Source organism: Chiloscyllium plagiosum, unplaced genomic scaffold (assembly GCF_037043375.1).
Source record: "Chiloscyllium plagiosum isolate Xiang-an unplaced genomic scaffold, Cpla_swu_hap1 HiC_scaffold_18, whole genome shotgun sequence".
NCBI lineage: Eukaryota > Metazoa > Chordata > Chondrichthyes > Orectolobiformes > Hemiscylliidae > Chiloscyllium > Chiloscyllium plagiosum.
The window spans coordinates 50127504-50152836 of NW_028270156.1; the positions used below are offsets into that span (position 1 = coordinate 50127504).

General features: G+C 40.3%; 1 protein-coding gene across 2 annotated transcripts in view; it reads right to left on the reverse strand.

Annotated features, from left to right (window-relative positions):
* Positions 1-21449, reverse strand: part of LOC122557859 (uncharacterized) — a 37679-nt gene extending 16230 nt beyond the window's left edge. The window contains exons 1-10 of one of the 2 annotated variants that reach the window (XM_043705992.2): positions 19811-21448; positions 19520-19704; positions 18951-19103; positions 11844-11982; positions 10931-11141; positions 8965-9106; positions 7299-7460; positions 6161-6198; positions 4785-4823; positions 3572-3738 (exon numbers count right to left, since the gene is read on the reverse strand). In XM_043705992.2, the coding sequence (XP_043561927.2) occupies positions 3572-3738; positions 4785-4823; positions 6161-6198; positions 7299-7460; positions 8965-9106; positions 10931-11141; positions 11844-11982; positions 18951-19103; positions 19520-19704; positions 19811-19936 (1362 nt within the window). In that variant the 5' untranslated portion in view covers positions 19937-21448. Of the gene's footprint in view, positions 1-3571; positions 3739-4784; positions 4824-6160; positions 6199-7298; positions 7461-8964; positions 9107-10930; positions 11142-11843; positions 11983-18950; positions 19104-19519; positions 19705-19810 lie in introns of both variants that reach the window. The other variant, XM_043705993.2, reaches the window with a different exon arrangement.
* Between the last annotated feature and the right edge of the window lie 3884 nt (positions 21450-25333).

Here is a 25333-nt window from a genome sequence, read left to right on the forward strand (position 1 = left end):
ATGGTCCTGAAATAACTTTACAGAGGCCAGTACCCCATCACCAAGTCATCTTTTATTTACACGTGGAAAGTCCTGGACTCTGATCCAGCTCTCAGACTGAGCAGACCCTCTGACACTCCTGTTTATATCCGTCAGGCAGAGCTCCGTGACTGGACCAGATTACCAGCCCCAATCAGGGAACTCGTTTTATGAGGTCCACCTGGCTGACCTCATTACAATCGCTCCAGTTTCCCCATGATAAAGGTGCTATATAAATACAAGTTGTTGATTTTATAGTAGCCCCCTTTCCCTCCAAATGGAAGCCCAGTGATCTATTGTATAAATTTTGATTCTACTGGTCCATGCAATGCTACAACTCCTCTATCTTTGGCAAACTTCTGCTCTTTATAACTATCTCAATTCTTTGCAATTCCATTGTAACATTTTGTCAGGGTCAATGGCACACTCTGCCTTGGTGGTGCAAGTCTTGGCATGAACCCATTCTGAATATTTAATGACCCTGACCCAGGGAAATAGGTCAGCTTGCATTGTAACAGCTGGAACTCTGACCTGAAGAGGACATCTTGACATAATCAGTCAATATGGACCACACAGCTGAGATTGTCATATCCTCAACTAACGCTCATACCCATATACTTCCAGCTGGGATGACTGGACATTGAAGCATACCTGTGACATAGTTATGGCTAAAGTATTGGACAGGCAATCGAGCTGCCCAAACTAACGATCTGAGATATGTATTTAAATTCCATGACAACAAGCAGGGAATTTAAATTCAAGTACAGGTGTGCATCCCTTTATTCGAGCATCCAAAAACCGAAAAGCTCCAAAAACCAAAGGTTTTCATGGAGTGTGCAGCATCAGTCATGTCTGCGTAACATAACGGGGTTTTCTTGGTGGGCGAAGGCTGCACCTACTCGACCCACATGGCAGCGTGGCCCAGCAGTCAGAGACGTCAGTTGTGTATTGTTTTTGCTGTGCTAAATTGTTTAATCTTAGAGTGAAAATGTCAAAAAGAGATGCAGGTACATCTATGGCTAACAATAATATAAAGAAAAGGAAGCATCTGTCATTATCAATAATGCAGAAAGTAGAGTTATTGCAGAAGCTTGATCATGGTGTGGCTGTGCAGCGTCTTACTGAAGAACATGGTGTTGGAATTACCACTGTCTATGTTTGAAGAAACAGAAAGACAAGTTACTGAAGTTTTATGGTGACAGTGATGACCATCAACTAATGGAAAATAGGAAAACACTGCTTAGGGCAAAACATGAAGATCTTAACCGTGTGTTGATGGAGTGGATTAGACAACAACTGCCACTGACTGCCTTGATGGGCATGAGACAAGCTAGAAAATATCATCATAAAGAACTGAACATTAAAGGCCAATGTCAATCTTCATAAGGTTGGTTGGAGAAATTCAAGAAGCGTAATGGTGTGAAATACCTGAAAATCTGTGGCAAAAAGTCTTCTGCTGACCATGAAGCAGCTGAAAATTATGTTGGTGAATTTGCCAAGCTGATATCTGACGAAAGCCTTAGTCCTGAACAAATTTACAATGCTGATGAAACAACTCTCTACTGGCGCTATGTCCCAAAAAAAACATTAGCAACGGTTAATGAGAGAGCACTAGTAGGTTTTAAGGAAGGACAGATTAACTATTCTTGGGTGTGTCAATGCTGCAGGCACACACAAGGTGAAATTGGCAGTGATTGGGAAAAGCAAACATCCGAGTTGTCTTAAAGGTGTACGCAATTTGCCTGTGCATTATTATGCAAACAAGAAAGCAAGGGTAACCCGAAAATTATTTTCAGATTCATTCAGTAAACACTTCGTACCACCGTTACGAGCTCATTACAAACAGGCTGGACTTGAAGAAAAGTGTAAAATTTTATTGTGCCTTGACAACTGCTCCACACATCCCCCTGCCAAACAGCTTGTGAAAAGTAATGTTTTTGGCATTTACTTGCCCCCTAACATAATATATAGCCTTGTGACCAAGGAATTTTACGCTCAATGAAGAGCAAATATAAAGACTATCTTTTAAACTGTATGCTTGCTGCGGTCAACAGAGAGGTAGGAATTCAAGACTTCCTGAAAGAGTTCAGTCTTAACAATCCCATTTATGTAGTTGCTAATGTTTGGAATGATGTTGATAAAGCAACATTAACAAATGCTTGGCACAGACTCTGGCCTACAATGATGTTTCTTGTAAATGAACCTGCAGATGAAGAGTTTGAAGGATTTCATGTCGCTGAAGAGAAAAAGATGATAGCAAGCCTTGTTACTTACATACAAAATTTATCGAGCAAAAGTGTAAATAAATTACTTGAAGCTGACATCGAAGAAATGCTGAACATTGACAAAGATGTGGCTGTCGTGCATTCCTAGAGAGATGGGAACATTGCTGCAATGGTTTTAAATATGGGCTCCTGTACAGATAAGTGTGAGGATAGTAGTGATATGATGATGATGATGAGTTAGTAATCACAGTTGAAGAAGTCCCCATGGACGAGATGGTGAAAATGTGTGATCGATTAATTGCTGACCTTGAACAACATCCATTTATCAGTGAGCAAGTGATTATGGCAACTTACTCAGTTGAAGAGAGATTACTTAGACAGAAACCTATGTTAATGAGACAGATGACACTTGAAGAAGCTTTTAAAACCAGTGCCTGCCAGAGTGCTGAAGGCATGTATGTTTAAGTTTACAGAATGTTTTTATTGGAATGTTTTTTATGGAAATAAAACGTTGTTGAATATTTGTAGTCGATATTTCATGAATTTGAATATATTACTCTATAAATAAGATTTGCGCATTTAAGTTTTCCCAAATGTTTTTCCTGTAATGTTTTTTATAGAAATAAAATGTTGTTGAATATTTATGGTCAATGTATTTCATTTATCAGTACACTACTCTATAAATAAAGTATGGTAGTGTTTCTAATCTTTATTTATCCTGCTTAGTGTGAGTATTCATACATTTTTTCTGCAGTACAGTACTTATGTTTGATTACAGGTTGCTATCCTGCACCCTACAGGGGGCGCTACATTAGTTCCGAAAACCACAAAATTCCCATTTCCACAAAGCAGCTGGACCTGAGCATTTCGGATAAAGGGATAAGGACCTGTATTTAAGTAAGTCTGAAAGCAAGGAGAAAAACAGTAAAGCTGATATTGAAACAATCTGACTGTTGTTTAAAAAAAACTCATCTTGTTTACTAATGCCATTTAGGGAAAGAGATCTTTCATGCATATCCAGTTCAACCTATGTGCAACTCTGCAAGTGTGGGGAACCCTTAATTGTCCTCTGAATGGCTTAATAAAACAATCAGTTGTCCAAAGGACAACAAAAATTGACTCATACATCCTATGAATGAATAAAAGAAAATAATCAAGGCCAGGAGCTCTGGGACTGTTTTTCCTTATTTAGCTAAGGGTTTTTTGTTGTTATTGGATGCCTATATTTCATGAGACTATTTGCCTGAGATCAACTAATTTAGTTCAAACCAGATATCGAACCTAGTCTTTCTATCTTTTCAGAGAACAAATGTAGAATTATTACATACCAGTAATTTAGTACCACATCCAGAAAGCGGGATCTTCACCAGGACATGAGTGGTATTACCAGTGATGTTACAAGATGCATCATTGAGCTGCAGGTTACTCTCTGGCAAGTTGGCCACCAAACGTCTTGGGACAGACAGAACCATTGCATTTGTTGAGCACTGGAGATCTATGACAGAGACACAAGTGAGCTTTCCTTTTGTAATATATCAGAGAGGGAAAAAATTTAAAAGGAACCTAAGGGGCAACTGAGAGGAAATGCATTTATGAATGAGCTGCCAGAAGAAATGGTGGAGGCTAGTACAATTACAACATTTAAAAGGCATTTGGATGAGTGTTTGAATAGGAAGGGTTTAGAGGGATATGGGCCATGTGCTGGTAAATGGAACTAGATTAGATTAGGATATCTGGTCAGCATTGTTGAGTTGGACTGAAGGGTCTGTTTCCGTGCTGTACACCTCTATGACTCAATGTTATATCATAGATCTAGTAATGTTACTTTGCTGTTTTGTAGAGGATGCTATCACCAATATTAAACTCTAATTTGGACTGCTGCATCATGTTTTATGATCAATATCCTAGTTCTGTGGCATGACAGCGAAGCAGATGAGTGATCTAACTGCTGTAATTCTTTGACTATATCACAACCTTGCAGCATGTTCCTGTCATTGTTCCTTGTGTAATGCAAGTTGTGTTCAGGGTGGTTCTTGTAGAAAGTTTTCAAGTTCACTTTACAAAGCTTAAAACATGGGACATAATGAACAGGTCACAAAGTCCTACTTGCAGAATGTTGATGTCTTTGTGAGAAAAGAAAAAGCAAAGTGGTTTATAAGAAGAATTCTAAGGCTTTGAGAATGTATTGACCCTCATGCTGTCAGCAGGTTCATAATACTTCCTGAGGTAACCAGATTTGTTTGCTTTTCATGACAATGATCACAAAGTTTATGTACCAGGAATAATTCATAAAAAGTCTTAATAATAAAATATTAAATTAAACACTTCATAAGAATGCAAATAAAAACAGCAAATGTGAACACTTCATTCTACCGATGGCATATTTTGTTCTTTGTACACTTGTCTCAGTCCTATAATTTGTTTCCATTTAATATCACTGAGGTGACCCAAACCTATTTTGATCAGGATTCCATTTACCTTTATCCATTTTTCCACGAATCTTACTGGAAGGGTTTAAAGGTTGAATGCAAGAATTCTTACCTGGGCCAACTAGTGATGGTTCATCATGTAAGCCCATGTCTTTAAATAAAGAGAGAAATAAAATTTGATGACTCCATTAGTAAATAGACACAAGGGAAAATAAACAGAACCACACAGGTTGATTGACATTTGCATTCTGACTTTCCACAGTCTTAAATAATCACATATTGCTTCAAAATGTTCTGGGATTGTAACACTATCTATCTGCTTTAGTTAAATACTAATGGAAGCTAGTTGTCCCGTGATCTTACAAGAACAGAGTATAAAAAGATCTTATACACCGTTTGCAACCTCATATAGTTTCTTTAATAATATTTCTCTATAGTTTTCTTCTCTTTGAAGTATACCTTGAAGTTTTACAAGTCTAAGTCCAATCTGAAAAGCCATGTCACAGAACTATGTTTTGTTAGGAAGAGTCAAAAAAACTTGCAGATACTGGAATCTAAAGTAGACAAGCAGGATGCTGGAGGAACACAGCAAGCCAGGCAGCATCAGGAGATGGAGAAATTGATGTTTTGTGTATAATCCTTCTTCAGGAATGAAGGTGGGGGTAGGTGGAGCTGAGTGCCATGAATTTTGCAGAATTTTGTATTTGTTCACAGAGTGTGGGCAGCATTGGCTGGGTCAGGATTTACTCCTGAGCCGTACTTGCAGTGCAGTTAAAAATCAATTACATTGCTATGGGTCTAGAGTCACATGAACATTCAGAGAATCCCTACATTGCAGATATAGGCCATTTGGCCCATTGATTCTGCATCAACCCTCCGAAGAGCATCTCTCCCAGATTCCTCCACCCCCATCCCTATAACCATATTTACCACAGCCAACCCACCTAGCCTACAGGGCAACTTAGCACGGCCAATCCAACCAACGTGCACATCTTTGGACTGTGGGAGGAGACTAGGGCATCCAGCAGAAGCCCAACATGGGGAGAACATACAAACTCCAGGTAGACAGATAGTTACCCAACACTGGAATAGAACCCGGGTCTCTGGTGCTGTGAGGCAGCAGTGCTAGCTACTGTGTCACCTGTGTAGGAATGGGTAAGGATGGCAGACTTTCCTTACCTAAAGTATATCAGTAAACCAAATAAATATTTACAACAATTGACAATGGTTACACAGTTGCCATGAAACAAGTCTTTTTTATTTTAATTCCAGACTTGTATGAAATTCAAATTTCACTAACTGCTACACTGGGTTTCAAACTCATGTCCCAATACATTAGTATGTACTACAAATAGCATTAAATAAAGGGAATAAAGAGAGAACTAAATCTGGACCTACTACTTTTCTGACATACCGCACACATAATTAGAGACATTGAATTCCTTCTCATATTGGAATGAAAATGTAAATACTGGGACTGATACTTACTTAGGACAATCCAAATGCACTGTGGTTCTGACTGTAGCCTGAATGAAAGGAAAATGAATAAACAGGAAGGTTTTACTTTGGGAGACAAAGCAAGAACACTGAATTTTACAATTGATTTCTGAAAGATGAAACTTTTCTCCCTATCCCACTAGAACCTCCACAAGGCACTGCATGTCTACAGGAGGAATTGGTACCACAGAGTGAAATTGACAGAACCCTAACAGCCTTTCCTCAATTCCAATTTCAATACTCTCAAATTGAGTCAAAAAACAATGAGTTTGATCTCTAATCCAGGACCGAAGTAAGGATCTAACAAGAGCTAACATTCCAGAGTAGTATTCAGGGAATGCTGCCGAAACTAGATTACCACAGATTCTGCATTCAGGTGGTTTGGATGGACACTGTAGATCAAATGGGCTTAATTTGAGAAAGAACATGGAGACTTCCTGGTGTTCTGCTTGATGTTCTTCATTTAACAAAGGTTACTGTGATTCAGGTGGAATATCAAGCGCTGAAATTTTGACCTTTTTATAGTTTTAGCAAGAAATGAAGCCAATAAGGGGCAATTTGATTTTGCAGAGCATCAATACAAGAGCTACAATATTATGATTATTTTGTTCAGATGTAAGGGAAGATGAGGAATTCCAGCTCAGAAGTAGAAAGGCTAAATTATTAACCAGCATGAGGATACAGAATAAGAAATTCAAAGAGTTGGGGACGATAGAGGATGGTTGGAGGCAGGACAGGAAGAGAATAGTGGGAAGGGGGCTGCAAGAATCTTCACTTTTGTTTTTCTTAGAAGTTATATTTCCATAGCTTTATGACAGAATATTAATTCCTAAATTTAAAATATTCATAATTTTATATATAAAATATCAACTCGCACTAGTTCAAGCAAAAATTCCTTTAACAAAATATTCCTTTGCTTTTCATTAGGGATGCATATATCAATATATTGATTTCAATTAACTCACTATTTTTCAAGTTCGTCCTGTTATATTTGCATACCATAATTATATAATTCATGAAATCTTACAGAGTTAAAATGTCTGTATTCATTCAACCCCAGGATGGCGTAAGTCTGAAAATAACTGCTCACTTGTGTCTCAAACAGAAGTAGCTGCAAATGATCCCTTACCCTGTTGAAGTTACTGAGAGAAAGCACACTGCAACTTGCTTTGGACCATCATGAACTCCCACTGACCAAGAAATATTTGTCGACACAGATCGGTCACCGTTAACACTCCAAATATCTGATTTGTGTAATCCATGGGGACCCACTATTGTAAAGCCTGTGATTCTGACAAATAAGTGGAAGAAAAAAGAATTAAGGACTGTCCCTTTGCCCTCACTATTTAAAATTGTCTTCCTTTACAAGCATTATAGACAAAAGTTAATGTATTACAGGTGAGACCTGCTAAGTGTTGAGAATAACAGAGCTAATGGCTGGTATATATCAGAACATACAACTCCTTTTAGATTCAGAAGGGAAGGTCATAATAGAATCGCTTTGGTGGATTGAATTTTATTTATTGAAAGGCCTTCCTTTCCTCACTTTTTTTTTTCTGTTCAGCAAGTTATCTTGACCTCTAGTAATGCAAACAGCATGTTATGATACTTCTTTGGATCACTTAGAAATATGACAAACCCAACCATTTAAAAAAAATCATGGCATCCACGATGGTTTAATTGGTAAGTACTTTGTCCACCATGAAATTGTGTCCAGACAATTCCAGTTGCACTCTTGAGGACATGGTGAATTAAATGTCCTCAGTGTCGCATTTGAATTTGAAATGGTTAATTTTGAGGCATGTCATGAGTACCACCCTCTACAATGATGTGGACAGAATAACTTAGGACCTTGAAGAAGTGAGACCTAGGACCTGATCCTCCTTCAAGTCTCTGTAATGGCATCTAACATATCAATGTAACCTGTAGTTAGTGGCTATCATGCAATAAATTATGCCTCATTAACTATAAAATACTCTTCCAGTTATATCAGGAAGAGGTTTACTTCCATTGCACTATATCCGACAGGGCCTGCAGTTTCTACACTTGAAGATGATGGAAGGAACCTTCCTCTTGAGGAACAGATTCTACAATGTAATGAGTTGGCATGCCCATACAACATTAAGCATCTTGGGATAGAAAGGGAAGATGTTGTTTGGAATTTTACTCCAGATCACTATCCAATGGCCAATGCTGTATGCGTGAGTATAGAATGGCAACACCTAGCGCAATCAGTGTCATCATGCCAACCAATCAGCACCCATTTTTCTTGTAATGTGAATTGCTGAAGTCTTTTGAAAATTATTCTTGTGTTTTTCCTGGTGAGTGAAAAATCCAAAGCTTCAGCAACATGCCTTTTGTTTTCCTACAAGTGGCTGTGTGTTAAAACCTGTGGTACAATGGAGAAAACCTTGAGCCGAGTATGTTCTTTCCCTTGGAGGTGCCATGTTGGAATGCCAATCAAACAGCTGAGGAAACAGACCTTTTTACCCAAAATATCCAGGCAGTTCTGTAATCAGCTTCAAATCCTTGGAATCTTTGATCAAAAAAACTGACAAAATAAAACACTGAATGAAACCACCCAGTGGTCAAGAGAGTTTGGGTGACAGTCCTAGAATTTGGTAACTATTATCCTCCAGTTGTAAAGAGTTCGAAAACTCAATAAAATTGACTATTGTATTCTTCAATACAACTGCTGACTGAAATCAGTGGGTATGTAGTTATAAACTTGAGAAGGTTACACTGTAATTCATATAGACAATGTAATTCATAATATTGACAATGAAAAGAGATACCTTTCATTTAGACTGATGGCACTTATTGTAAAAGTAACTTCACCATAAAGTGAAGCAGGTATTCTTGCTCCATTTGGAGGCGTTGGATGAACAAACATGGGACGGAATATTCCCAATGCACACTGTGATATTGACCTGTCCACTGCAACAATTGAAAACAAGTTACACAAGTGCATACTACATTGTGTCAAATATATTACATATAGTTAAAAATCACACAACACCAGGTAATAGTCCAACAGGTTTAATTGGAAGCACACTAGCTTTCGGAGCAAGAAGGCATCTCCAAATCATATTACATATAAGGTTATTGTTACTCTCATTGTCTCTAACATCACTGAACTTTACTTAGGCTCCTCACACTGTAAAGCTGAGTAGAATCTGAAAATGACAGTGAGCACCATTACTGTAGGAATGTTTAACACTTAGAATCAGAATCCCCACAGTGTGGAAGCAGACCATTCAGCCTATCGAGTCCATACTGACTTTCTAAAGAGCATCTCACCCAGACCCACCCCCTACCCTATCCCCGCAACCCTACATTTCCCATGGTTAATCCATCAAGCCTGCACATCCCTGGACAATGACTAAGGGCAATTTAGCATGGCCAATCCACCTTACCTGCACATCTTTGGATGTAGATGGCTATTTTGGCTATTCTCCCAGAAGTATTTAATCAAAACGAATTAGCACTTGCAGAGATGGGTCTCATTAAGAGCAACTTCCAGCCATCCAATTTGTCATTGCTTGAAACAATGTGCTCCCCTGAGGCAGCACTTCTGGAACTGTTGCAGACATTTCATGGCAGTTTGGGACAGAAATAAAAGTTTTCTGATGTTTGTTTATGAGCACTATTTAAAAATGATACAACGGTGTGTTCGAACAGCAGTGTGTTAGAACACCAAGGCTTTTTTTATTCAGCACTGGAGGCTCTGTGGGAAAAAGTAGGGCACTGGATGTTTGACCTCGGCTAATTATTTCCGAGAAAATAAGGGAAGAGTAGTAGAAGATCAAAGTTAAAGTGTAAAATATAAGCTCTGTATCCCCAAACTGCTACATATCATCCTTTGTTAGTTTGACAGCAGTGGATAGCAAGGTATGTATGTGTCCTATATGTTACCATTTTAAGTTAAGCTGTCCAATTCCATTTGGGAGCTTGATTTAAATGTAAGATGCCCACAGAGAAAGGAAGGCCTGGACTGTAACCTCTACAAGACAAGGTGTTTTTAATAGCCTCCTTGAGGGCCAGAAGGACCTGGAATCCTCTCCTCCAAGGAGCCTTCAACCTCCATAACACTTTCTAAGGTCACTCTCCAGACTCTGCTATGATTGCTGACTTCTCCCTTCCAGCTCTCTTACTCTGTGAGGTCTCCATTACTCGAGTGGTAGTCAACCAGCCTGTGAAGTTGGCCAGCTGCCAAGTAGAAAACAATAAAGTTATAACACGGTCTTACCATTAAATTTAGTTAGATCTCTGTAAACTGGTCGAGCTGAGTTCTTTCTGTTCTACCACACTTGCCTACAAGTTCCCTGCATCCTAAATATTGGGGTGCTCAACTTGCTAACTGTGAAACAACAACAGGAACATTGCAGAAATGTATTAATAATCTTTTCTTCAATGTTAGATTCTGTCTAAAGTTGACAATATTCAAGCTGTTCAAAATAATTTTCAGAATACCACTTCTTCAAAAGAAACACCTAGTGAGCTCACAAATTCCATCAGCAGTCGAATTAGCCAGGATATCATTTAAGGTGACATTATTGACATCTGGAATACTGGGCCAGCAAGAGGAACAGTCAAGCTTGTTGTTCCTGGCTCTTGGGTTGAAGGAGCCGAACGCTGACAAGGTACAGATTGTGATTGGTGCACTCAACCTCCTCGAAGTGTCACTAAGTTTCACACTCGAGTGATGCTACTGGAGTTTCCTTCAGAAGAAGAGGGAAATAAACCACAAGGATTGCTTACCAATGATCACAAATTGCATCGGAATGGAGCTAAAGACTTTAGTGGTTTGATTGAATGATGTGGTTGAAGCCTCTTCAAAAGCAGTGTGCAGGGTTTGTGTGCCATCACTGTGTGTCAGGACAGTGGCTTCTCTTGGATAGTCTTCAATAATCAATTCTAAGCTGTATGTCCCATATGTCCCACGACCATTATAATGAAGGACACAGCTTTCCTGCAAGAATACTTGAGTAAATATTAGCACATCCTCTCTCCTCTTCACATTCTTATTATGTTAGGCTTGCTGTGGTATCTCCTGTTCTAACTTGTACCTTGGATCCCAATTCAATAAATTCATAAGCTTCTTTAAACTTGTCCTCCTTAAACCAAGGTCCTGTCATCTCCAACAATGTAGCATTGCCCTCAGTAGTGGAGCTGAGTGTCAGCCTGATCTTCTGTTGTAGTGGATGAAAGCTTAAGGCAAGACACCTGAGGACTACGTTCTTGTTGTCAGATGTAACAGGATCCCACAGTAAGCTCAGCACACTGAATTGTGAGCATGCAGTCCACGTTTTCTGTCCATTTATTATAATCCACAGAAAACCATGGCTGTGTATGTACTCCTCACATAACACCACTGCTAAGTGACCAGACAGTAGTGTGAGGCAAATATTGTGTTGCAATCTTGATCAGTAATTGCATTTGTTTACTGTTTTACAAAATAATAAATGATTTGTTTGCTTCCAGGTTTGCCAATACATGAGCACATGAAGAAAGTACAGCAAATCAGTCAAGGGAATAAAAACAATTTACAATGATCTGAGTGGCACAGACACATATTCAAATTCCAAACTTAGGCCAGGACTCTTTTTTTAAAAATGAAGCAATCTTATAAAGTCTTTGTTTATACCTGACATTAGAAAGCTGGCTGAACTACCTGGTCTAACATGAAGAATGGCAGCTGGGTACAGTGGGCACATTCATGTCTTGTCCTTTGTCCATAACGACATCTCAGAATATCACCATCCTTCTCATATATGGTAAGGTTATACTTGGCAGTGCAATTCTGAGGCACCCTGTTGAAACAGAGCAAAGAAATAAAAATGAAGTCTTTGGGCAGTAAATTAATCCAATCTGCAGTATACAGAACACCATGGTGATGATAATTCTCTGTAACAGTTCACTTTTTTTTTAAGTTGAGTGCATCATACCAGTTAACCTCTCTTTATAAGGCATTGCTTCATAAAGTCTCTGAGTCCAGCTGTCTGTGCTTCCTTCTTGTGTCTTAGCAAAAAATAAACTGTAAAGGGATGCAAAGCTATTATCTGGCATCACTCTGCAATGCCCATACTTGGGCAACTTTGTAGAATCAAGTAAAGCTCACTTTACACATCCACAAAAACAAAAGGTCAACTATTTTACAATTGCACTTAAATTTATTGATTCAATTCTGGTTAACTATGCACAATAAGCCAAACACTCGATGTCTGAGTATAACCTTTTGGCCTGATAATCTTTCAAATACCATCTGTCAGTGCACAGCCTTAGCGTTAATTTAAAATGGGTTGCATGGAAACTGTTTGACTTGCATTGATGGAAGGAAAGTTTCCATTGCTTTTTTCTCTGAAGCAGAGTCTGCATTTAACATGATAATGTAAGAAATATGAACAGGAATTCCACAGGTGAAGTGTGACTATACAGTTTTGGCATTCAAACAGCCTTTGACCAAACATGGCAACAAGAAACTCAAATCAAAGTCAATTGTAATCAGGGGGAAAATTCTCTACTTATTGGAGTTCAACCTAGTGCAGAGGAAGGTGGTTGTTGCCGTTTGTGGTTAATTATCTCAATCACAGGACGGTTCTGCTTGAGTCTCTAACACGAGTGAAAGCGAGGACTGCAGATGCTGGAGATCAGAGCTGAAAAATGTGTTGCTGGAAAAGCGCAGCAGGTCAGGCAGCATCAAAGGAGCAGGAGAATTGACGTTTTGGGCATAAGCCCTTCTTCAGGAATGAAGAAGGGCTTATGCCCGAAACGTCGATTCTCCTGCTCCTTTGATGCTGCCTGACCTGCTGCACTTTTCCAGCAACACATTTCTCTAACACGAGTGACCAAGATCCAACTATCTTCATCTGTTGCATCAATGACCTTCTTTCAGTCATAAGTTCCAAAGTGGAGATGTTTATGGATAATCGTGTTCAGTATAAATCACAATCCTCAGATAATGAAGTAGTGTATGCCCATTCACAACAAGATCAACAACATTTAGGCTGGACAAGAAATATTCATGCCAAACAAATGCTAGGCATTGACCAACTCCAATACAAGAGAACTTAACCATTGCTCCTTGATGTTCAGTGACATTATCATAATTGAATCCTGCATCGTCAACATCCCGCAGGTTACCGTTGACTGGTGAGTCAACTGGTCCAGCAATACAATTATTATTGATACAACAGCAAGTCTTAAGTTGGGAATTCCATGGTGATTAATCACCTCCTGAACACCAAAGCCTGCCACCATATACAAGGAACAACAGGATGTGAAGAAATGTTCCACAATTTCTGGGATAAGTGTGGTTAAAAATACTCAAGTTCAGCAGCATTCAGAACAAAGCAGTCTATGCGATTAGAACCCCATCCATCAATTCCAATATTTAATCCTTTCAACACTGGAACACAGTGGCAGCAGTGTGTGCCATCTCCGTGAGAGTTTTCTTGGTTACTTTCCAGATGCGGGTAAAAGGAAACAAAGTAGTAAATATCTCTACACTAATATTCAGTATATAGTTCTTAAAGTTTGTACCTTATAGAACAACACAAAGTACATCCTATAAATATGAAAAGTCATGTTTTCAAAATACTTTGTAAACATCTTATTATCTTATTATTCCCTACAGTGTGGAAGCAGGCCATTCGGCCCATCGAGTCCACACTGACCCTCTGAAGAGCATCCCACCCAAACCCCCTACCCTATCCCTGTACCCTTGTATTTCCCATGGCTAAGTCACCTAGCCTGCACTTACCTGGACACTATGGGCATTTTAGCATGGCCAATCCACCCAACCTGTATATCTATGAACTGTGGAAGAAAACCAGTGCAAACCCACACAGACATGGGGAGAACGTGTAAACTCCTCACAGACAGTCACTCAAGGTTGGAGATGAACCTGGGTCCCCAGTGCTGTGAGGCAGCTGTGCTAACCACTGTATACTCCGAATGATTTTCAGCCAGGTTCTCCATGATCCTTGATGACAAAAGACTCAGTAAGACATTCCTTCACCACAACGTTGCCAGCTCCACTATCCCCTGCACAATGTAATCAGTCCCACTTCCACTACAATCACTCCTTCCTCCTCACATTACTGCCATTACCACTCTCCAATTAGGCGAGTTGCTGATGCCTGTGAAACAGAGTTGCAATCCCAGGCGAAGGAGCTTTTTTTTCATCCTTTCATGTGAATGTAGGCATTGTTAGCAAGGCCAGCTTTTATTGCCATCCCTAATTGCCCTTGAGAAGATGGTAATGAGCTGTCTAATTGAACTGTTGCAGTCCATCTGGCACATTTTTGTCCACTGCCACAACACACACACACACACGGGCAGAATCATTGTAAAGTTTGAACCCAACACTCACTTTCCCAGCTGTGTAATATAATTTCTGTTTTTTATCCTCGCTTAGACAGCAACTTCTGCCTGCACCAAGCTGGTACACAAACATCCCAGCTCCACACAGCAGTCGCCACTAGGAGTGCTGCCTCAGGTTGAAGGGTGTTTTGAGATTCCCACTCATCACATTACTGATAGCATCAAACTAATATATACAGGACTGTTCCATCAGTCTTCTTTCCATAGTTGTCACCCCAAATGCTGTATATATGACTTGATGTGCAGCCACTACTCACAATTTTGAAACCCCTGATTTTCAGGATGCACTGCAAGCAACTTCAAGGTCCCTATGACAGCACCTTCCAAACCTGCAAGCCCTATCACCTAGAACAAAAACAACAGACACAATGAACATTATCACTTCCAAGTTTCTGTTCAAGCCACAGGCCATTCTGACTTGCAAATACGTAATTGTTTCTTTACTGTCACTCAGACAAATTACTTGAACTTCCTTTTACATACACCTGTACATACACCACGTTGACTGCAGAAATTCAAGAGGGCACTTCGGACTTCCTGCTCAAAGACAATTACGGATGGGTAATAGATGTTGGCCTTTCGAATGATGTGTACATCCACTGAACAAAGTAAAAAAGAACTGGCCATTTGGTTCTTTCAACCTACTCCACCGTTCTGTAAGATCATGGCTCAGCGAACCTTTTCCTCACTATCCCATATCCTTGGTTCTTCCATATCCACAAATCGATAGTTCTCAATCGCTCCTCATGCAGCAACTAGGCTGATTCTGCACCAAGTGGTGAGGATACCAAGAAGAGGGCAAAACACACTCAACCACATCCTCAACAATGTGCCTACTGCAGATGCATCTGTCCATGACTATATTGGCAAGGATCAACACTCAACAGTCCTTGTATACACAAAATCCTGTTTTCACATTGACAATACTCTCCATCAGGTTATGTTGTACTGTGTTTGGACAAATCTAGCAAGACTGCACAGCCATGACGTATGGTGGGCTGTCAGCAGAAGAATTGTATTCCAACACAATATGCAATCACATGGCCTGCAATATCACCCACTATCAACACAGATGATCAACCCTAGTTCAGTGAAGCGTACAGGAGGACATGCCAGGAGCAGCACCAGGTATAGTAAAAGTGAGGTGTCAATCCTAGTGAAGCTACAAAGCATGATCGTCAGACAGCATAAATAGCAACTGATGGACAGAAATAAGTAATTCCATAACAAGTTCTTCAATCGTGTCACATCCAGGCATGAATGGTGATGGGTGCTTCAAATTCAATGAAGGAAGAAGCTCCACTAATATCCATATCCTCATGATAGGGGAGCCCAACAAAAGATAAGATTGAAGAATTCTTCAGGCTGTAATGTCAGGTGGATGATTCATCTCAGTATTTTCCAGTGGACCCCAGCATCACAGATGCCAGTCCTCAGCCAATTTGATTAACTCCACTTGGTATCAACAAATAGCTGGAAGCACTGGATACTCATAGGCTCTGATAACATTCCCACAATAGTACTGGAGACTTGTGCTTCAGTATGCCATGCCCTTAGCCAAACTGTTCCAGTACAGCTATAATACTGGCACCTATCTGACTGTGTGGAAAATTGTCCAAGTATGTCCTGTACACAGAAAGCAGGACACATCCAACCTGGTTAATCACCACCCCATCAATCTACTCTTGATCATCAGCAATGTAATGGAAGGTGTCATCAACAGTACCACCAAGCAGCACATGCTCAGCAACAACCTGCTCACTGATGCTCAGCTTGTGTTCTACTGACCTCATTACTACCTTGGTTCAAACATGGACTGAATTCCAGAGGTGAGGAGAGAGTGACAATCTTGACATCAAGGCCGCATTTGACCGAGTGTAGCTTTAAGAAGCTCTAGCAAAACTAGAGTCAGGAAGAGTCAGGAGGAAAACTCTCTACTAGTTAGAGTCATTCCTGCCCAAAGGAAGATGTTTGTGGTTGTTTCAGACCAGTCACCTCAGCTTCAAGACAATTCTACATGTTCTGCCCAACCATCTTCAGCTGCCTTCCCTCCATAACGTCAGAAATGAAGACTTTCACTGATGATTGCATACTGTGACTCCTCAGATACTAAAGCAATCCATGGTTAAATGCAACAAGGTCTGGGCAATATCTAGGCTCGGGCTGACAAGTGGCATTAACATTCATACCACACAAATGCCAGACAATGACCATTCCCAATAAGAGACAAATCAACCACCACTTGTTAACATTCAATGGTTTTACCACCACTGAATCCCACACTATCAACATCCTAAGATTACTATTGACCAGAAACTGAATTGGGCTAGCCATATAAATACATTGGCTATGAGAGCAGGTGAGAGATTAAGGATACTGCAGAAAGTAGCTTAATTTCTGGCTCCCCATAACTTGTCCATTATCTACAAGGCACAAGTCAGGAGTGTGAAGTAATACTCCCCACTTGTACAGATGGGTGCAGCACCAACAACACAAGATACTTCATACCTTCAGGACAAAGTAGCCTGCTGGATGGGCATTATGTCCACAAACATGCACTCCTTTTACTACCAATGCACAGTAACAGCTACATGTACAATCTACAAGATGCACAAGATGCAGAAATGCATAAAGTCTCCTTAGATAGTATTTTCCAAACCCATGACCACTGTCACCTAGAAGGACATGGCAGCAGATAGATAGGAACACAACTAAGTGACTCACCATAGACTTAGACATATGTCACCATTCCTTCAGTGTCACCAGGTCAAAATCCTACAACTCCCTCCCCAACAGCATTCTGGGTCTACATAGTCCACCAAATGGAGTCTAGTAGTTCAAAAAGGAGTTCACCACCACCTTCTCAAGGGAAACTAGGAATGAGCAACAAATACCAGCTCAGCTACTGATTCCCACATCAAATGAATGAATAACTGAAAACAAAATAAACCCTCAACTCAGGAATCCTTTTATTAAAACATATTAAAAATTACAGTCACTCTAGGGCAATTATGCCCTTTCTAAAGTATAAAGACCAAACCTTTCCACATTCTTCCAGGTAGCATTGCACCAAGGCTCTTAATAATTGTAGTAAAACTTCTTTAAGTTTATGCTCCAATCTTTTTAAAGTAAAGGATAACATTAGTTTGCTTTCCTAATTGTTTTCTCCACCTGCATTCCCGTAATTCATAGAAACAAATCCCCTCAGATCCCTATGACTGTGAAAGATCGCTCTGAATACCAATTTTATTGGTCTTTTAGTTAAGGATGACCAAAATATTTAATGCTCTTATAGGTAATGACAGTATGACACTAATACTAACAATCTAATCCAGAACGTTAATGACCAGTCTGTTCTGCATTAACTGATCATAGTCATGGGAGATGGAGGTTATAATGGTAATGCTACCTTTAGAAATCCAAACCTAATGCTCTGACTGTGTAGATTTAAATCCTACTGTAGTAGTTGGTGGAGTATAAATTCAGTTAAGGACAAATCTGTAGGTAAGAACTAGTCTTAATAAGAGTGAACATGAACGATCATCCATTGCTCTAAAAGCACATATCATTCACTCATGCATTTTAGGGAAGAAACGGTGGCTCAGTGGTTAGCACTGCTGCCTCACAGCGCAAGGGACCTGGGTTCGATTCCAGCCTCAGGTGACTGTCTGTGTTGGGTTTGCACATTCTTCCCGTGTCTGCGTGGGTTTCCTCTGGGTGCTCCAGTTTACTCCCACAGTCCAGAGATGTGCAGGTTAGGTGAATTGGCCATGCTAAATTGCCCATTGTGTTAGGTGCATTAGAGTCAGAGGGAAATGGGTCTGGGTGGGTTACTCTTTGGAGGGTCGGTGTGGACTTGTTGGGGTGAAGGGCCTGTTTCCACACTGTAGGGAATCTAATCTAATCTAAAAAAATCTGCCACATTTGATCTACGTGACTCGAAATCCACAACATTGTGGTTAACTCTTTACTGCCCTCTGAAATGACGTTGTAAGCCATTCGGTCCAAGGGCAATGAGGAATCAACAACAAATGCTGGCTGTGCCAGTGATGTCCACGTTTCCTGAAAGAATATAAAAAGTATCTGTCACCACATACATTGCTAGGAGGGGCAGAAAAGTTTTGATTGGTATCAATATTTTTTCTGGAAAGAAGAGTGAAGTCAGGATTAGGCTGTGATGACACTTCCTGTTAAGTGATATTCCAGGGTTCATTGTCTTGGATCGTGTGCGATATTTGGAAATGCCACCCAAGAAGTCTTAACAGCAACAACAACAAGCAGCTTCAAGACATTAAATGGGGTAACAAAAGTGAACATGTTGCCTGACTGCTCCATCCCCTGACATTTAATGTTATGTAATAAACCATTAGCTCTTACTTTTGTTTCAGTATTTTACCTTAAGATGGGTAGTAGAGGTGGTTGAGGGGATGCGTTGAGTGCTACATTATCTGAGCGATTTCTCAAATCCACCAATAAGGAAAATGTAAACTGAAGGTTTTCTGCTTTCCTTTGAGATCCCACTAATGGTGACCAACAACAACCAGATGGTCTGTAAAAAAACAACATGACATTAAATAATAAAGAGGCTGGTGACATTCCTTAGCCGACTGAATGTCACACTGGCTTCTAAAATATAAGATGTCAAAGTTAAGTTTGGGTTTGCCCATCACTTTGGTTGTTGAAGAGTAAATTTCTTGATGACAGAATAATCACCTCATTGGATAGTGCAAGGCTTCAGAGAGATAAATTGAATGCTCCTTCAATATTCTGCCTGACTGAGGTGGAATAGTGGCAGGAAATGAGGAAACCCATTCTCATTTTCCCTTTCTATACTATGGGCTTTGTGAAAAGACACTCAGTAGATTCACTTAGGGAATTAGGCAAGAAGGAAGCATGCAAGTGGGAGGTAGCAGTACATTTAATCTAACAGTTTATCTTCGTTATGACTAAAAAGAGTGGACTTACCTTAGGTAAAAAAGGCTTGTGTTGTTGTTGTGGAATATAGTCTCTCCATCCAGCAAACACCAGGTTGCAGTGTGGTTGCTGTCTCCCACTATTTGGGTTCTTGACTTAGAGCAGTTTAAAGCAACACAAATTCCATCTAGGCTCTGGGAGCATGGAAGGCTGATTCCTGTGTAATACACATGCACCTGACATGTGCATTTAAAGAATCAATAAGCTACACAGATTACATGTACTTCATATGGGACAGTTAGTATTGCTGTGTTAACACGGCTGATCAATAAAAATCAGTACCTGTATTGTGTCACCAACCAAAGATGTTTCCAAACCAAAAGAAGAACCAAAATAGGAGAAGGGAGTAGAACAGCAGCCTTGCAAGAAAGCAGCACTCATTGCCAGCAACCACAAGCGAAGCCTCATTTCTGTTCATAGATTGCCAATAAATTCAAAATAAGACTAGGATATTTTAATGCGCTCAGAGGTTGCCTGGTACACTCTAGGATAGTCTAGAGAGCTGCAAGCAGAAAGATGAAAGTCACCCACGAAACATAGCCAAAAGCCAGAGATGATGCGTGAGGGAGCTAGATATTTAATACGTAATTCATTTTGCAGCACTGATTGGTTTGTAACTTCATCTGCTCTCTCAGATTGGTGAATACAAATTTCAGGAAGGAATTTTATCTATTTATCTTTCGTGTTGCTGCCAAGATTTAGCCTCGTGATATTTGCTAATGCATGTAAGCCCAATTCTGCCAACATTTTAACTGTCTGAGAGCTGTATCCCCCTTCAGCTTCCCAAATCTATAGTTTCTTCTATTGTTCATGTTCAATTTCAGACAGATTGAGTTGAAATAGTACATTCATAGATTCAAATCAACTCAGTGCTTTTGATAAAACTTACATCTTTCATACTGTTTGTTCTTACACATTCATTGGATTTCTACAGATCAGCTGTACACTTGTAAATAAACATTCCTGTTGAAGGGCTTTTGCCTGAAACATCGATTCTCCTGCTCCTCAGATGCTGCCTGACCTGCTGTGTTTTCCAGCACCACACTCTCGACTCTAATCTCGAGTATCTGCAGTCCTCATTTTTGCCAATAGACTGCTGGACCAGGATCTCTACAAAGTTCTTAAACAGCACTGTGGTCTGCTGATAGGATGGCTAATTAGTCTACAGCCCATGTCAAAATCTCATCCTCATTTTGCCAACGATCTCATCTTGAACAAGAATGAAACTAAAACAAAGATTTTTGCTCCTTCTCTCAGGAATGTCTTTTGCAAACATAAGAATGTCACCCATTACTTGTAGCAGATATTCGTCCTCAGCTGGTAGTTCACAATGATGAATATTTATTTGACAAAGATACATTTTCCTCCATCAATGTGCGTTTTTGCTATGTCAACTTTACAAGAATATTGGCTGACCCTACACAGGTTTTTTTTTTGGGAAATCGTCTGTAAGCTTCTTTTTCAGTCTCCACAGCTTAATTACATTATGTGACTGCTAATAGCTGGGCTTTTAGGATCAGTGGTTTGGTGGAGACTGCATCAATTGTTGTTTTGCTTTGATCAGCACAAGCTCCTTTTGTATGCTCACCTTTAGACTCCACCGAGGCATAGTTGGTCTATAGTTTGATCCTTTTCACTGAAAAAAACATTTTGAGGGCTTAAAGATTACTGATGGGGCTCAATTGTAGGACTGAGATGGCTTTTCATAGATTAACAATGTTTGAACATTGAAGGCTTGTTTGATCCAATTTGGACCTAAGTATAACCTTTTCCCAATCAACTTTTATTAGCTACTTGCTGTTGTTGAATTATTCCAAACAAGAATGCTTCTTTGTACACAAAATGGCATCAACTGCTTGGATGGTTACACAGTGTGGTGTTCTGTCTTGACATCTCCTTGTTGCCAGCTCACAGAATCCGTACAGTGCAGAAACCGACCCTTCGGCCTAACAAGTCCACACCAACCCTCCAAAGAGTAACCCACCCAGACCCATTCCCTTACATTTAACCCCTGACTAATGCCCCCAACCTACACATCCCTGAACACTGTGGACAATTTAGCACAGCCAATTCACCTGACTTGCACATCTTTGGACTGTGGGAGGAAACTGGAGCACCCAGAGGAAACCCATGCAGACACATGGAGAACATGCAAGCTCCACACAGACAGTCACCCGAGGCTGGTTTGAACCCGGGTCCCTGACGCTGTGAGGCAGCAGTGCTAACCACTGAGTTACCATCGTGCCCTTAAGTTGAAATCTCCTATTGCTGTTTCAGCAAACTAGCTAAAAAGAGCCTTTCTTACAGAATATATGGAATTGACGGGCAGGGTTGGAGCATGCCCATTAGTGTATGGGCAAGGACCAAGGCAGGAGTGGCACCCTCTTATCCTTGTAGCTATTTTCTTCCTACAGATTAACAAAGCATACTGAGTCAGAGTCAATGGACTTAACTCAGGAATATTCTCTGACTCCTTTGAAAAAAAAGTTTGTTCTGTTTAGAAAGGTCAGCCTGCACAGTAATGCTAATGTAAGGCCTTCATTGGACTTTAAAAGTTTTCCATAGGAGGCAATGTCCTAGTGGTATTATTGCAAAGCTATTAATCCAGAAACTCAGCTAATGTACTTGGGATCTGGGCTTGAATCCCACTACAGCAGAGGGTGGAATTTTAATTTAAAAAATTCAATAAAAGAGTCTACTGATGAGCAAACCTTTGTGAGTTGTCAGAAAACCCCATCTGGCTCACTAATGTCGTTCAGGGAAGGAAATCTGCCACCCTCACATGGTCTGGCCGACATGTGACTCCAGAGTCACAGCAATGTAAATTGCTCTCAATTGCCCTCTGAAATGGCCTAGCATGCCATTCAGTTGCACCAATCACTACAAAGTGTCAAAGAAATTAAACCAGATGGACCACCTGCCATCAACCAAGGCACTGGAAAGACAATAGCAGAAACAGCCCTGTCGACCCTGCAAGGTCCTCCTTACTAACATCTGGAGGATAGTCCAAAATTGGGAGCATTGTCTGACAGACTAGTCAAGCAGACTAGTCTGTAAGGTATGATTCCATGAGTATGACTATATTCCCCCAGACACCACTAGCACCATCTCTGGATATGCCCTGCAGGAGAGACCCAGCAGAGGTGGCTGTACAGTGGTATAGCCAGAAGGGAGTTGCCCTCAGAGTTCTCAGCATTGTCTCTGAACCCATGAAGTCTCATTGTTTTTGGTTAAACATGGACAAGGAAACCTCCTGATGATTACCACATACCTTCCTCCCTCAGCTGATGAATCAGTACTCCTCCATGTTGAGCAACACTTAGAGGGAGCACTGAGGGTGGCAAAAGTTACTCTGGGTGGGGGATTTCAATGTCCACCACCAAGGCGGCGCGGCAACAACATTACTGATCGAGCTGGTCGGGTCCTAAATGTTTTTGGCATCTTCTTCATTGCTGCTACACTTAAAAACCAGAAAGTTGAATTTTATCGGTTGCTTACAGGGAGATGTGGAGGTGGGACAACAAGCACATTCAGAAGTAAAAGACAGTGAACTCATTTGCTGATGAATTCCTTCCTGCAGCTACTTTTCCCAAGGCCCTCTGGGTCTAGTGCTGGTAACCTATACAAGCTAATTAAGGCTGTTGAGTGATTACCAACAAGTTTTATACCACATGGTAATTTTGCATCTGAGAGAAACTAACATGAAAAGAGAGGTTGGACTGCATTAGAACTGAAGAGGTTTTAATAGTTCCCAGCTGAAAATAGGAAGATCATTGTCTTCTCATGCTACCTCACTTCCAAAGGACTTGACCAATAAAAGTCTTAATCAACAGCTTACAGAAAAAGAAACATATAATTTGCCATTTATCTCATTTTGTATATTTGCTACTGTATTGATTAACTACTCCAAAGGGTACAGGATATAGAAACATAATGAAATATGTGCTACTATATTGGGAAAGTGAGAGTGTGTGTTCACCATAGTGGGCAGCAGGCCACTACTGCTGAATAACAGATATGAAGATGGATTAAAATTCATATTTTGGGTAAACACATTGAGATCAAAAAGTGCTCATGGAAAAAATGACTCTCAGAGCATTAAATGAATAGGACGTAAACCATGCTACACGAGTTTAGACATGGTCTGTGGAAACAAATCAAATGGCAATTTTTCATTCTGTACTCACTCATGCTAGCTTTTGGCTTGAAGGTGATAACATTTCTAACAAAAACGTATGGATGCTAAATCTGTTGACATTTACATAATAGTTACAAGAAATGGAGAATCACTGATTTGCTAGACAGGAAAGGGATACAGTGGATAGGTAAATCTGCACGTCCCTCTTAGCACTTAATTAACTACAAAGTCCAATCTGTACCCATCTGTGTGGTGAAGATGGTAGAAGCCCATTATTTACCTGTTTTTTTTTAAATTGTATTGTATCAATAGAAGCTTACAAACATCAGTACTTTGCTCCCTGCAAGTTAAATAAAAACTTACAGATGTTGCTCCATTAATTTCCGAATCTGCATCCCTGCTCAGAGACATATTTTGCATGAATGCAGATGATGAATCCCACCTGTAGTTAACCTCACAAGTTGCTGCACTTGTTCTGTGACATTATCAAAGGTATATTGTTTACACAGATAAGCCACAAAACTCCCACTTTTGATTGCACCTTCATACCTCCTGCAATAATGTCACTTCCTGGGTTTGTGAACAGTTCGTTAACACATGTATGTGTTTAACTGGTGAAAATTCTGACATCCATATATTGGTGAATGAGGTTCAGTCTAATGAAAAGTTTTTTTTTAAAATAAGCATTTGCAAAGGATGTGAGTGCACATCCAGATATCTGAGAAATTACTGGCTATTTGCTTGTGGTACTGCCTACATTTCAACAGTTTAGCCATAGAAATTAGATGGTCAAATTAAATAATTTAGATTATGGATAGACAAAAATGATTGTATGGTCTGATTGCCTGACATTTCTTGACTAGTATGTTCAAGAAATCACTTCGATTTGTTTCATTTAGACAATAGACAATAGGTGCAGGAGTAGGCCATTCTGCCCTTCGAGCCTGCACCACCATTCAATATGATCATGGCTGATCATCCTTATCAGTATCCTGTTCCTGCCTTATCTCCATAACCCTTGATTCCACAATCATTGAGAGCTCTATCCAACTCTTTCTTAAATGAATCTAGAAACTGGGCCTCCACTGCCCTCTGGAGCAGAGCATTCCACACAGCCACCACTCTCTGGGTGAAGAAGTTTCTCCTCATCTCTGTCCTAAATGGTCTACCCCATATTTTTAAGCTGTGTCCCCTGGTTCGGCACTCACCCATCAGCGGAAACATGTTTCCTGCCCCCAGAGTGTCCAATCCTTTAATAATCTTATATGTCTCAATCAGATCCCCTCTCAGTCTTCCAAACTCAAGGGTATACAAGCCCAGTATTTGTTCAATATTTGTTTTTAAGCCCTGTTCCAAAGTCACATGGAATGTTGGGAAGTGAAACGTGGATGATCACTGTCCACTGTCTATTACAAAAGGCCATTCTGTCATAGAGTCATAGAGATGTACAGCATGGAAACAGACCCTTCGGTTCAACCTGTCCATGCCGACCAGATATTCTAACCCAATCTAGTCCTACCTGCCAGCACCCGGCCCATGTCCCTCCAAACCCTTCCTATTCAAATACCCATCCAAATGCCTCTTAAATGTTGCAATTGTACCAGCCTCCAACACATCCTCTGGCAGCTCATTCTATACATGTACCACCCTCTGCGTGAAAAAGTTGC